Source organism: Chanodichthys erythropterus, chromosome 11 (assembly GCF_024489055.1).
Source record: "Chanodichthys erythropterus isolate Z2021 chromosome 11, ASM2448905v1, whole genome shotgun sequence".
NCBI lineage: Eukaryota > Metazoa > Chordata > Actinopteri > Cypriniformes > Xenocyprididae > Chanodichthys > Chanodichthys erythropterus.
The window spans coordinates 13,367,037-13,381,791 of record NC_090231.1 but is presented as its reverse complement, the minus strand read 5'-3'; the positions used below and the strand labels follow the sequence as shown (position 1 = coordinate 13,381,791).

The window sequence follows — 14,755 nt, the reverse complement described above, 5'->3', positions numbered from 1 at the left end:
AAGTCCCTCAAGTCATCGGCTGAACTCAAATGCAGAGGCTGATTTCGTGTTAAATGAGAAGGACTAAGTACTGGTGTGCATTTTAATTGATCGAAATGAGGTATCATAGATATGAAACTTATGATATGCTTTTAATCAATATGTATTGGGAAAAGCGCTATACAAATAAAACTAAACTGAATAAGAACAACTGTGTTTTCACTTTTTTTTCCCACTACTTCCACTGTGCACTTGACAGCAACATTTCTTGTATTAATTATCTCATGCCAGGCTTTCACTGTGTGCATAAGAGTGACTGATGGATTATAATGGCTTTAGAGTGTTTTTTTTTGTTGTTTTTTTGTTTTGTTTTTTGTCTTCTTCTAAAAGAATTGCTCTTTTTGTCCTTGTTCCAGCTTGGTTTATGTTTCTTGTTTCCAGTACTGTAAAGCTGGTCACATACCATAAAGTGGCTAAGATAACGGAACACTGCACACATCATTCTGTACTTTGGTGCTCAAGTTTACATCAGTAAATCTAATCACCATACAGGCAAAGTTTCACTTAAAGGATGAACAAAATACAGTTGATGAGTTCAAAGTTCATGGATGAAAAAATGGTGCAACAGTGCAAAATATTACTAAGGGTGATATATACATTATAGATTTTAAAGCTGTCAAACAACAAAATAAACTTGGTACTGTAAAATGTCTAGACACAATCTATCCTTCAGTACAGAGTGAAGCCAGTGAGTACAATGACAATGATATACAATAATACAATGATGAATTGTATTATTCAGATATTGTATTACAGCTGTATAGTTGTAATAAAGGTCAGCAGTCCGTTATGTTCTGTTTACTTTGGGAGATTCTGTAACTTTAGCAAACGCTTCTCCATTGACGCGATTTGCACTAACTGTAGGTAAGTGTAACAGTTAAGATGTTTGTTGCAATGCTCCTAAAGATTTTTTTTTATTTTTTATTACCCACCCTCCCCTCAGGGATACTCTTAAGTCAAATCACTTAAAGGTTTTTCATGCAACCGGACACAGACCTTTTGATTTAACGCTTCATTCATAAAACGCTTGACAAACTTGTATTTTATTGCCAAACATATGATGTATGAATTTCATTATAAAACTAAAATAAAAAACAATAATAATAAATTCATTTAAATTTCTGAAATGGATGAGTTGGACAAGAAAGTGAATTAAAGTAGACAATTAAGTGCTTGGCACAGTATATTGGAACTTAAAAAGCTTTCTTTCATAAAGATGATTGAGAGAATGTTTAGTGTGTGCAGAGATGTCATTTATAACAAAGAGCGGCGCAAGAGCCTAAAATGTAAAAGTTTTGATTTGTTCAATCAGTTCATTTATGGTCAACACATAATGACAAAATGTGAAAATAGAGAAAGAAATAAAAAATAATGTAAACAAAGTATGTCCAAACTTCCCACCATGGGGGACTTTCCTCTTTTTTTATCATTCATGACATTTAAATGTTTATGACTTTTTTTTTTCATTACTTATGACATTTAAAATATTTTTTGTAATGGACAGATAAGTAACTGGCAAAATGCATTTTTTGGAGGACAAAAAAGAAAAAAAAGATTGCATTCTTTTCATGAAGAAATACAAAACAGTATTTACTTTATTTGAAACTTCAAGCATTTCAAAGTTTTTAAAGTGTATGTTAATATAAGTGTTTATTTTAGGACTGCACTATACATACTGTATGAATCCCTTCAAATACAGTGATCACATGTGTTACCTGTCTGTGAGGGGGGTGATGACCAGACGACCAGAGTTGCCCAGGTACTCGTAGCCATATCGAAAGTGTGTGTTGGTCTGTTTGATGACACAGTCATCCACATCCTACACACACAGACAAAGACATTTAGACTGTTGTGTTAATCAGCCGTCTCCCTATTCTATAGGTTTTCTCCATCCCTTCAGCCCGTCCCCCCCCCCCCTAACCTTGTCCCAGTACAGGCGGAGTTGGCACAGCCAGTCAAAGGCATTGACGTCACAACAGCCTGCTTTGGCCAGTTTGCTGATGACATCACGGGCGTGGACCTCCACAGTGACAAGTGCGACAATCTTCAAGCGCAGAAGCTTCGATAAGTTCCCTCGTATGGCTTCAGAGTACTGACTGAGCATGGACACCTGGGTATCACAATGCAAATACTCGTTATTAAAAGAGAGACGAACTCAGACACAACACAAACTAATTTTACGGATCAGGAGTTCCAGAACAAACCTAGCCACAGTTACTCCAAACATACTCGGTAAACATCAGCTGGGACGTGCAATGTAAATGTAAATTAACAACAAAACAATCCCCACCTTCCTTAAGCCCAAGAAGCCATGCTCTGAGACTAAATCTCAACTCTCAAACACACAGAGACAGGCCTAAGCCATTCCCTGTGTCTCACTGGCTTTGGCTTATAAGATGTGATTGGATTAAATTCATTTGAGCTGCCGTCCTTAATTAACTTGTGTATGTAGTGCATCCTGTGCTCCAAGTACAGATACACATGAAATGAATAACTCATTTCCCATAAAGGCTTTTGAGTGAAGTCAGTAGTGTATATGGAGTTCATCCACCAGTTATTAGCAGACTCGCTCAGAATCTGTGCCCGCAGGACTCCACAGAGAGCTCCGCAGATTTCTGCAGAATAAGAACACCTGTCATTCCTAAAATTCTACAAATCCCCTACTGCTTGTGTGTTTGTTAATTAAATATTTGGGCTAATTTTATTTTGCTTTCAGCTACTAACAAGTGTGTAGTACTCTAAGCTTTATTTAACACCATGTTCTAATCCATTCCAGAGAATCCTACAGATTTCCTTCTAAATTGGCACAGAAAATGGGGGAAAAGTCTGCAGATTCTGTCTAGATATAATTATTAGCACATTTAATGCCTGTACACACCACATCTGACACTAAATTAAAGTATAAAATATTAATTTATAATTAGTTCATGAAGAGTTTTTGTCATTACTGGGACAGTCTCCTGTTGCAGCTAGGGCCTAAATATCTTTCTTTCCCAAAAGGACAATGGCAGCATAATTTTATATAATCCATAAATTGCCCTTTCAGGTGTTTGAACCGGTGACCTGCAAATCACTAGCCCAAATCTGTAACTGCTCGGCTCCTCTCACCTGTTTCTTTTTTAATGATTTAAGGGCAGATTTATCTGCTCTCTCTTTGCTGGTCATGAGGGCTCTGGTGACATCTGTGGTCCACTGGATTTGACTGGATGTGATCAGCATCTGTAAAGACAAGCAAAGCACATGTTGCTGTGTAATTGCTGCATGTACACAAAGAGACATACAGTGCACGCACACACACACACACACACACACACACACACACACACACACACACACACACACACACACACACACACACACACACACACACACACCTGTCCTGGCCAGTCTCGCACCCATTTGCCCCTCTTTCCTGGCATCTTTTTGAGAGCCATAGAGCAGTTTTTCAGACAGTCCTTCAGAGTCCAGCGCATGGTTCGCTCGACATCACACAACCACGCCTACACATACAAAAGGAGAAGCTCAATGAAGAATGCATTTGTCAAGAAAGGCTGTGCTAGACTGTAGGTTGGAAACACACCTCCACTGGCCCCTCCAGAAGAACAGGATGAGTGAACTCAACAAACTCCCCATCAGCTGAGAACATCCCAATGGCCTCCGACTTGCTGTTACTGATCCCAACCTATACACACACATACAATCAGATTATTTAAATATTCATACTTTTCCCCATACATTTCTGAAATGGAAAATCATATTTACCAATGACATGACATAAAACTGCTAAACTGCTCATACGGTATAAGATTTTGGTCATGTCACTCAGCCCTAGTGTGTATGTACAGTACCTTGTTGATGCGAAGACTTTTGATGTTGTCAAAGCACTTCTTGAGGTGTGGTTGCACAGCATCAGGGTTGCGTGACTGGCCCAGGATCTCCAGTAGGTCATCGTTAGACAGAAAGTAAAATCGAGGAAAGACCTGCCGTTTGGTCTCCAGGTACATGTCCAGCGACTTCTGAATTTCCTCTAACCTAGTGTTCATTTCTAAGAGCTTCTCTAGAAGACCTGAGACAACAGAAAAAGGAACATACATGTGTCATTTATTGCCTGTTCTTCCTTGCAATGCTCAATATGTTGACTGTGTATATATATATATATATATATATATATATATATATATATTATGACCACCTGTCATAATAAAGTGAAAAAAAACAAATATTTTAGGTTTATTTTTCTTTTTTTCTTCTTGTTTTTTTAGTTTTGAAAACTTGTTTAAAACTAAAAATTGTATTGTGATTTAATAGGCAAATAACAAACTGAAACAACTAAATAGTCTTTATTCACACATATTAACCAAAAAACTTTATATTTTGTATTTTGTGTCCTTTGGCCTTGATAAATAACATCTTGCATTTTTGCTGGCGTTGTTTTATGTACTTTTCCACAGTTTATATTGACTTCGAAATAGTTTCTATTTGTTCCCAAAGACTTGCTTCTGATGAAACGTTTGTGCTATGTATCATTGAATCCGCTAAATCCCAAATTTATTTAATAAGATTTAAGTCCTGACTTTGACATTTGGCCAAACCATCAGTTACACTAATCCAGATTCTTTCTTTTTTTTCTTGGTCATATAGTCTCTTGACGTAATGATTTTGGTAATCACCAATACTTTTACCAATAGTTTAGGGCAGCTGTGTCACAAAACTTACATTGGGTGATGGTCTAATAAATTTGTTAAGCACTGTATCTATATATACAGGTGCATCTCAATAAATTAGAATGTCATGAAAAAGTTCATTTATTTCAGTAATTCAACTCAAATTGTGGAACTTGTGTATTAAATAAATTCAATGCACACAGACTGAAGTACTTTAAGTCTTTGGTTCTTTTAATTGTGATGATTTTGGTTCACATTTAACAAAAACCCACCAATTCACTATATCAAAAAATTAGAATACTTCATAAGATCAATAAAAAAAATATATTTTAAACAGAAATGTCAGGCGTCTGAAAAGTATGTTCATTTCTATGCACTCAATACTTGGTTGGGCCTCCTTTTGCATGAATCACTGCATCAATGCGGCGTGGCATGGAGGCGATCAGCCTGTGGCACTGCTCAGGTGTAATGGAAGCCCAGGTTGCTTTGATAGCGGCCTTCAGGTCATCTGCATTGTTGGGTCTGGTGTCTCTCATCTTCCTCTTGACAATATCCCATAGATTCTCTATGGGGTTCAGGTCAGGCGAGTTTGTTGGCCAATCAAGCACAGTAACACCATGGTCATTGAACCAGCTTTTGGTACCTTTGGCATTGTAGGCAGGTGGCAAATCCTACTGGAAAATGAAATCAGCATCTCCATAAAGCTTGTCAGCAGAAGGAAGCAGAGTGCTCTAAAATTTCCTGGTAGATGGCTGCGCTAACTGTGGACTTCAGAAAACACAGTGGACCAACACCAGCAGATGACATGACAGCCCAAATTATCACTGACTGTGGAAACTTCACACTGGACTTCAAGCAACATGGTTTCTGTGCCTCTCCACTCTTCCTCCAGACTCTGGGACCTTGATTTCCAAATGAAATGCTAAATTTACTTTCATCTGAAAAGAGGACTTTGGACCACTGAGCAACAGTCCAGTTCTTTTTCTCCTTAGCCCAGGTAAGACGCTTCTGACGTTGTCTTTGGTTCAGATGTGGCTTGGTATGTGGAATGTGACAGTTGTAGCCCATTTCCTGAAGACGTCTGTGTGTGGTGGCTCTTGATGCACTGACTCCAGCTTCAGTCCACTCCTTTTGAAGCTCTCCTAAGTTCTTAAATCGGCTTCGCCTGACAATCTTCTCAAGTCTGCGGTCATTCCTTTCACTTGTACACCTTTTCCTACCACACTTTTTCCTTCCAGTCAATTTTCCATGAATATACTTTGGCACTCTGCGAACAGCCAGCTCTTTCAGCAATGACCCTCTGTGGCTTACCCTCATTGTAGAGGGTCTTGATGATCATCTTCTGGACAACTGTCAAGTCAGCAGACTTCCCCATGACTGCTGTTGGGATTACTGACCTAAACGTAGTATTTATACCCTGAGAATGGTAATTTAATGGAACTTGAAATTAAATATTCTAACAATTAGAGATACTGATTTTTTGATTTTGATGAACAGGAAGCTATAATCTTCAAAATGAAAACAAAAAAGTCTGGAAATATTTTACTTTATGTCTAATAAATCTAGAATACATTTAAGTTTTACTTTTTGAATTAAATTACAGAAAGACAAAAATGTATCATATTCTAATTTATTGAGATGCACCTGTATATATATATACAGTACAGTCCAAAAGTTTGGAACCACTAAGATTTTTAATGTTTTTAAAAGAAGTTTCGTCTGCTCACCAAGGCTACATTTATTTAATTAAAAATACAGTAAAAAACAGTAATATTGTGAAATATTATTACAATTTAAAATAACTGTGTACTATTTAAATATATTTGACAAAGTGATTTATTCCTGTGATCAAAGCTGAATTTTCAGCATCGTTACTCCAGTCTTCAGTGTCACATGATCCTTCAGAAATCATTCTAATATGCTGATTTGCTGCTCAATAAACATTTATGATTATTTCCAATGTTGAAAACAGTTGTGTACTTTTTTTTTCAGGATTCCTTGATGAATAGAAAGTTCAAAAGAACAGCATTTATCTGAAATACAAAGCTTCTGTAGCATTATACACTACCGTTCAAAAGTTTGGGGTCAGTAAGAATTTTTTTTTTTTTTTTTTTTTTAAAGAAATTAAAGAAATGAATACTTTTATTCAGCAAGGATGCATTAAATCAATCAAAAGTGGCAGTAAAGATATTTATAATGTTACAAAAGATTAGATTTCAGATAAATGCTGTTCTTTTGAACTTTCTATTCATCAAATAATCCTGAAAAAAAGTATTGTACACAAATATATTGTACAGTTGTACACATTAAATGTTTCTTGAGCAGCAGATCAGCATATTAGAATGATTTCTGAAGGATCATGTGACACTGAAGACTGGAGTAATGATGCTGAAAATTCAGCTTTGCCATCACAGAAATAAATAACTTTGTGAAATATATTCAAATAGAAAACAGTTATTTTAAATTGTAATAATATTTCACATTATTACTGTTTTTACTGTATTTTTAATTAAATAAATGTAGCCTTGGTGAGCAGACGAATCTTCTTTTAAAAACATTAAAAATCTTAGTGGTTCCAAACTTTTGGACTGTATATATATATATATATATATATATATATATACACAGGATAGCCAAGATAGCCATCAACTGAACTGACTTTTAACAGTAAAGCATTTTTTTCAGTCAGCCATCAGTCAACCACTGATGGTGGTGACGTCCAGCACCATCCCTTTATTACCTGGGTGGTGTGTTCCTCTGAGAGCATTTTTGTCCTTGTCGAGTCGGTCCATGATGATCTTCCAAGTGGAGTTTACATCATCAAACTCTGCCGTCTCACGAACCAACTGCTTACGTATGTCATCTGCCAGAAAGATGTTCTATTGAAAGAAAAAAGAAAGAATGTGGTAGCAGACAACTGAAACGAAGCAAAGCACAGAAGGGAAGATAAAGCAGTGTGGTGCTTGGTTGGAGCCATCACAGGTATGTTTACAAACACTCATACACACAGGATATCCAGGCTGACAGCCACTGTTTACTCTCCTCAACAGCTGCAAGAGAACAGATGTGTGCCTCTGAACTCTGTTATGAGTGTGCGAGATCTTTTACAGTGAGTTTGCGCATCAATGTAGAGAGTGGACCCCTCTGTAACCTAATGCACGGCACTGTGACTGGTGTTTATTAAGAAAGAGCCGGGTGTGAGGAAGGTCAGGAGTGTGTTGTGTATATACCTGGATAATATAACCACAGAGTTTTAAAGCATAAGAGAAACATTTGAATGAGTAATGTGCTATATAAAACTGTAGGAAGTGCTGTGTGTGTGCGTACCTCTAGATACATCCACTGCCTTTGTACAGTGAGGATCATTTCAATGACTTCCAACACCAGAGACAAACAGCGTTCCCAGTGGTCAACTTCCTTTTCGAATGCTTTGGCGAAACGAGATGCTTTCATAACAGAGAGTGTCACCTGGTTATCCTCCAGAGCCTGGAACACTTCCTCTGTCCCCCTGAGCACACACACAAATATGCACACACAGTTTAGAAGGCATATTTGTAAGAACCCGTCATATACCAGGGGTTCTCAAGCAGGGGACCGCAAAAATGGTTTCATTAAAATAATAAGTCTTAAAACAAGCTAAAACAGCTAAAAGTCAAGTCATATTTCTTAACTGCATTTGTTCTTTCAATAACTCATTTAAAGTGCTAGTTTACCCAAAAATGAAATTTCTGTCATAAATTACTCACCCTCATATCGTTCCACACCCGTAAGACCTTCGTTCATCTTCGGAACATAAATTAAAATATATTTGATGAAATCCATGAGCTTTCATATATTCCTCCCTATACACAGCAACTTCATAACCAATTTCAAGGCCAAGAAAGGTAGTAAAGACATCATTAAAGTAGTTCATGTGACTACAGTGGTTCAACCTTAATGTTGTCATCAGCTGGCATTCTGACACAGAACCCAGAAGCACTGCACTGTGTTTACAATGTGAACAGCATAGGAGACTGACAGGAAAGAGAAGAAATTATTGAAGAAAGTTGTTATTTTTGTTGTTTTTGCACACAAAATTGTTCTTGTTGCTCCATAACATTAAGGTTGAACCACTGTAGTGTTACGTCTAAGACGTATTCATTGTGTTATAATGGGTGTGTGTGTTGGAGTTGGTTGTTTGCTTTTTCTCTCTCCTGTTCTTTTTCCCTCTCGTTATGAGACAGGTGTTCCAATCAGATGGGTTTAATCCGGTCGTGGGTGATTGGATGTTGACGAGAAGGAGTGAGGATATAAGACGTGGTGGAATACTGGAGAAGAGAGAGAGACTTCCTTTCATCGGTGCAAACACTTCCTCCCGTGGCCCAGACTCATTTGTTGTTGTAGTTCTTATATATTGTGTATGAGTGAGTGAACTCAGTATTACCACTTAGGTGTGCTCTCTACCAGAGAGAGAATTGACGTTGTTTAATATTCTTTGATTTTGTTTGTTTTACGTTGCCTATGTTTGCTAACGTCTTATGTTCTTTTTTTTCTTTAAGGGAATGTAGGGGGAGGGTGCCATTTTTGTTTGTACTTCTATCTTTTTCTCTTGGTTATGGCCAGGGAGGGAGAGAGGGAAGATTTATGTATTTTATTTGTGCGTTATCTTTCCAGGTAAGTTAGAAAATGATTGGGTTAGTTAGTTTGGGTTTTGTTTGTTATGTTAGCCTAGCCCTCCCCTGAAGTTTTGTTCCCAATTCCTTTGTTAACATTCTGAGATACTTTCAATTAAAACAAAACTAATTTGAACTGGTGTTTGCGTTGATTCTGGGACGGTAGGTTGGACTGCCCTGGTTCTCTCTCCAAGACTTTTTTTTGTTACTGGCTGTAGATGGGTAGTTATGTAACATTAGTCACATGGACTATTTTAACAATGTCTTTACTACCTTTCTGGGCCTTAAAATTGGTCATGACGTTGCTGTCTATTCGGTTGTTAAGTCTGACGTCACACGGCAGCGCTTCCGGGTCCTAACGCTCTATCTCATACCACAAGAAAACAACAAATGGTGCTAATATACACACACGATGTGGTGTAATACTACAAAAAATATATAATTACAACCTTTATCTCCATATCAAAATTCCAGATGGCCAGACAATGATTCATCTTTTATAAATCGTTAAAATATTAATGTCTGTGGCGCTGTGAGCATGGAGACTGTTGTGTAGACTGTAAGTATTTAAAATGTTTCACTTTTTAAAATGATTGATGTTTAATATGAATAAATAGCACTCATAAATGGCCGTCGATGGCATTCTCAAGTGAAATGAGTCGAGGCTTGGACTCGGAAACGGCATTCCTAACGTCATGAATTAACAAGTGGATAGGGAGGTCAGAAAGCTCTTGGATTTCATCAAAAATATCTTAATTTGTGTTCTGAAGATGAACGAAGGTCTTACGGGTTTGGAAAGACATGAGGGTGAGTAATTTCATTTTTGGGTGAACTAACACTTTAAAGCCTACTGTATCATATTTGATAAGCACATTTCTAAGGCCTCTTAACTATCCACATGATAAAAACTTTGCTGAAAACACAATATACAACATTCCTTCTGTCGTCTGATTGATATTTCATACTTTTTTAGCAAGTAAAAAGTCTTTTAGTAAAATTCTAAAAACGTCTCTCTTCAGGTCATGGTTCACGTGTCTTTTTTCTGTGAAACATTAACTTATTTTTATAAACTATAATCCAAGAATAACTTTTATATTTTAAGTCATATTTCAAGATGAACACTTAACTTACTTGATTATCCATACATTTTTTTTTTTTTTTGAAAAATCAAGTTAAAGTATGATCTATAAGTTTTTTGCAGAGCATTCATTTGTACATCTCTCAATCATCATTGCATTGTATTGCATTGCATTATATGAATATATAAACTACAGAGCTTTAATCATGAATTATCATTTCAATATAATCTGTTAAATTACAAACTATCAGAATTTTATCTTTTTGGTCATATAAATATCACCAAATTGACCAAATTGCACATTTCTGCTCAGTTTGGGCCTCTTTTTTTCACACAGGTTCTAAAATAACCTTAATTTTATGAAGTGACGAGAATACATTTTTTGTGCGCAAAAACAAAAATAATGACAATTTCTTCTCTCCCCTGTCATTCTCCAACGCTGTTGACATAGTGAACAAAGTGCAGCACTTCCGGGTTCTACGTCAGAATGCTGACCTGGTATTGGCCGGCTCCTGTGTAAGCATCACATGCATGTGTGGTTCAGAAACCCTTGGATTTCATCAAAAATATCTTAATTTGTGTTAAGATATTTTTTAGATGAACAAAGGTCTTACAGGTTTGGGACGCCATGAGGGTAAGTACTTAATGACTTAATTTTTGGGTAAACTAAGCCTTTAATACTAGGTTTTTGAAATGCCTAGAAATCAATTAAAATTATTAAATTTTTTTAAAACCATTACAGACTAACGTTTTTAGCCTACATGGGATCCTTTGAATATTGTCATGGACAGTAGAAGGTTGAGAACCATGGACAGATGCAGTGGTTTCCATAGAAATATAATAGTACTAAACCTTACCCTCACAATCTAACCCTCATGGCATAACCTGTTTACATTAGACAGTCTATCAAAACATGATTTAGCTGATTTATGAGCATTTTAAACAGTCATGCCTGCTTCAAACGCTGTTTTTGATGAGGTTTACTATATTTGTGAAGACATTTTCAAAAATCTGACCCTTTTAAGTATAGCCAAACATGTACACGGACACAAAATATATTTATAAAAGGCACATTCACAATACACCTGAAATAAATGAAGGTAATATAAAGAGCTCAAGGTTCAGTCTGATATTAATTTCGACAAACTATCACACATCCCTTTCTATCACGCGCACACAGCTAGATGTATGAAGCAAACAAAAGAGAGGACAAAGTGAACAGCAGTGGCTCTCGACCCCCCTCCTTGGCATACTGCGTTGCCATGGCAGCAGCCTCACGCGCTGCCGCAGCCGTCTCCATGCCAACGGCATGGCTATAGCCTCACTGCGGGGATGAGCGGTGACTGCCGGCACCTGATGTCCGCACACACACGCACAAACACACACTCAGACACACTCAAATACATTAACACGAGCACACAAACCCAAAAGAAAGACACACACAGTGTGTTTTACTCTCTCACAGGCACAAAACATGTCACACATCTCTTGATTTCTCAAATTGAAGCCGCAGGTGTGTGTGTCATTCATCTCTGTTTGTCTCTGCCTCTCCATCTCCCCAAGCTCTAACCGATGCCCCTGCATGCAGAGTGTGTGCATATGAGCAACGGAGGACACACACTTTGCACATCCAGAACAGCAATGTCAGTTAGTGAAGGACACAACGGCAGGATAAGAAAGAAAAAAAGTGAAAAAGATGAGAGTAAATAGCTTAAAACAACATCTTCACACTCTCTCTCTCAGAGGGAGGAAAAGACTGACAGGGCTGATGGGAAGGAGCAAGTTTTATTTGTAGTGCATTACTGGGGAAAGAGAGAAAGAAGAAAGGAGAAAAAAGTTGCAGAGAGAAGGAGAGAATAAGAGGAGGTGAGTGACAGTCGTGGGCCACCTGACCTCTAGAGCGACAGCATGAAACGAGGCACAATCTCTCGCCTGCGGCACCTATAGCCACATACTCAGAGGAATAATCTGTCTGTTTTTGAGTCCAGGCAACATGACAGACACATATAGCATTCGACACACATCACTGAAGCAGCGCTTGAGGAAAAAACACAAGTGAAGTCCAAGAGCATTTATGGTGGAGGTGAACTACTCTGTCTGTAATGACTGATATTAGCTGAACTTGCTGTAGCATTTTATGAACATTTTAGGAATGAGATCAACAGGTTAGAGCACAAAGACATTGTCTCATATACACTTTCTTTAAAAAAAAAAAAAAAAAAAAAAAAAAAAAAAATTGGATAATTAAATTAGATTAAATATTTTAAATATATAAATTAGACTGTTTTGGGGTCGATACAATTTTTTGTGTTCACAAAAAGTCTCATGCTCACCAATGTTGCATTTATTTGATACAAAACACAGTAAAAACAACAAGTAACATTGTGAAATATTATTACAATTTAAAATAATTTTATTTTAATATGTAATTTATTCTTGTAATGGTTAAGCTGAATTTTCAGCATCATTACTGCAGTCTTCAGTGACACATGATCCTTCAGAAATCATTCTAATATGCTAATAGTAATTTGCTTAAGATTTTCATGATTCTTCAAAGGAACAGCATTTAAAATTAATTTTTTTTGTAACATTATAAATGTCTTTATTGTCACTTTTGATTTATTCAGCAAGGATGCAATAAATGAAAGCATTCATTTCTTTAAAGAAAATCTTACTGATCACAATTTATATTCTATTATGTTCCATTTAAATATGTTAATTATTATCATTGGGACACGACGTGAAAACCATGTGAATCATAATGCCATTTTAATCAAGTTTAAGTGCACTTAAGAAGACTCTGCGTTTTGCCCTGAAGCCAGCATAAAAATACAGCACAATGGATGCAAGTGATGATGGCTGAGAAAGAAGAAATGTTACAGTATATGAATAAATGACATGACGAGCTCCTCTGCTGACAAAATTTTGGATTATGATCATCAAAGAAAGCATTAAAAACATATATCAGAATATAACAGGATATATCTGAAGATGAATGGCAGAAAACCTGTTTAAAATCCACACATCCAGGCAGTAAATATAAGCTTCAAGCTATTAGAGTATAAGTGGATTATAAAGGGTGTCTATAACTCCAGACATACTTCATAACTTTAATCCCAACATTACTGATCAATGTATAAAATGTGATTAAAATTGCCAATTGTTTGGTTGTGGAAGAGCTTAAAGAAAAATGCAAATCTTTTATCTGTGAAGGTGGCTCAACACTTTTCAACAGGTGTTGTATAAATATACACTATTGTTAATACTTTTGAATACTTTTATTCATGGGATGCATTAAACTTATTAAAAGTGATGGTAAAGACACTTTGTAAAAGGTTTCTATTTTTAAAATGCTGTTTCTATTTATCAAAGAATCCTTAAAAAAAATTCTGCAAAAGTATTAAAAAAATGATTTCAAGATTGATAATAATAAGAATGTTTTTCTTGAGCAGCAAATCAGCATATTAGAATGATTTCTGAAGGATCATGTGACACTGAAGACTGGACGCGGTGCAAATGCGTACCAAACTGAGTGTGCAGAGCGGTACGGTTCACCCCTAGTATACGTATATTATTTGATTTATCTACTTAAATTTTCTTGTCTTTTATATATTGGTGTTTTTGTCTATTATAGCCTACCATTGCTATCAAAAAACAAAGATATTATGGATGGAAGGAATACAGCATGGCTGCTATGAAAGACGGTGTCTCTCTCACACACTCAGAAAGGCTGTAAATTATCACCTCTGCTATAAGTGATCACACGTTCCACCCGCCTGCCGCAGGCCTCTCATTCAGACCAATCACCGGAGCCCTGCTCAATCTCCTGCACTCTCAACTCTTTCTTTCGCTCTGACTCTGCCTCACACACATGTGAACATTAGCAGTGGGAAAGGTGCAGTGATGAGAGGATTCATTCTCTTGGTATCACTCATACACACACACCACTGCATCTGTCATATTCATCACTCTCATCACATTCTCCAACTGTTTGTCTTCAGTGCAGGCTATTCTCCGAGGAGCAGCAGGTGAAAGCGGACTGAAAATCCCTGACTACATTATTACTGCGACAGAATTATCAGATAACTCACATATACACAAGCACATATAACTAGCTAAAGGACCAACGGCTAAAGGACCAACGGCTAAAGGACCAACGGCTAAAGGACCGTTGCATTGCAAATAATGAGCAAGATATCAATAACATAAACAATTTGACATAAATTAGACTGGTCCCTATTTAGGATTCTGCGGCACTCTACTGTCTGTCAGTGGATCTTAATGTCTCTGTTTTAGACTGTTTGGGAGGGATTTCTTCATAT

The 14,755-nt window shown here is 36.8% G+C and overlaps 1 protein-coding gene across 1 annotated transcript in view; it reads right to left on the bottom strand.

Annotated features, from left to right (window-relative positions):
• The window catches only part of dnah2 (dynein, axonemal, heavy chain 2), a 189,757-nt gene that overhangs the window by 81,581 nt on the left and 93,421 nt on the right, over nt 1–14,755 (bottom strand). The window contains exons 29-36 of the mRNA XM_067400458.1: nt 8,031–8,211; nt 7,444–7,582; nt 3,888–4,105; nt 3,620–3,721; nt 3,414–3,539; nt 3,148–3,258; nt 1,961–2,149; nt 1,755–1,858 (exon numbers count right to left, since the gene is read on the bottom strand). Coding sequence (XP_067256559.1) covers nt 1,755–1,858; nt 1,961–2,149; nt 3,148–3,258; nt 3,414–3,539; nt 3,620–3,721; nt 3,888–4,105; nt 7,444–7,582; nt 8,031–8,211 — 1,170 coding nt within the window. The remainder of the gene's footprint in view (nt 1–1,754; nt 1,859–1,960; nt 2,150–3,147; nt 3,259–3,413; nt 3,540–3,619; nt 3,722–3,887; nt 4,106–7,443; nt 7,583–8,030; nt 8,212–14,755) is intronic.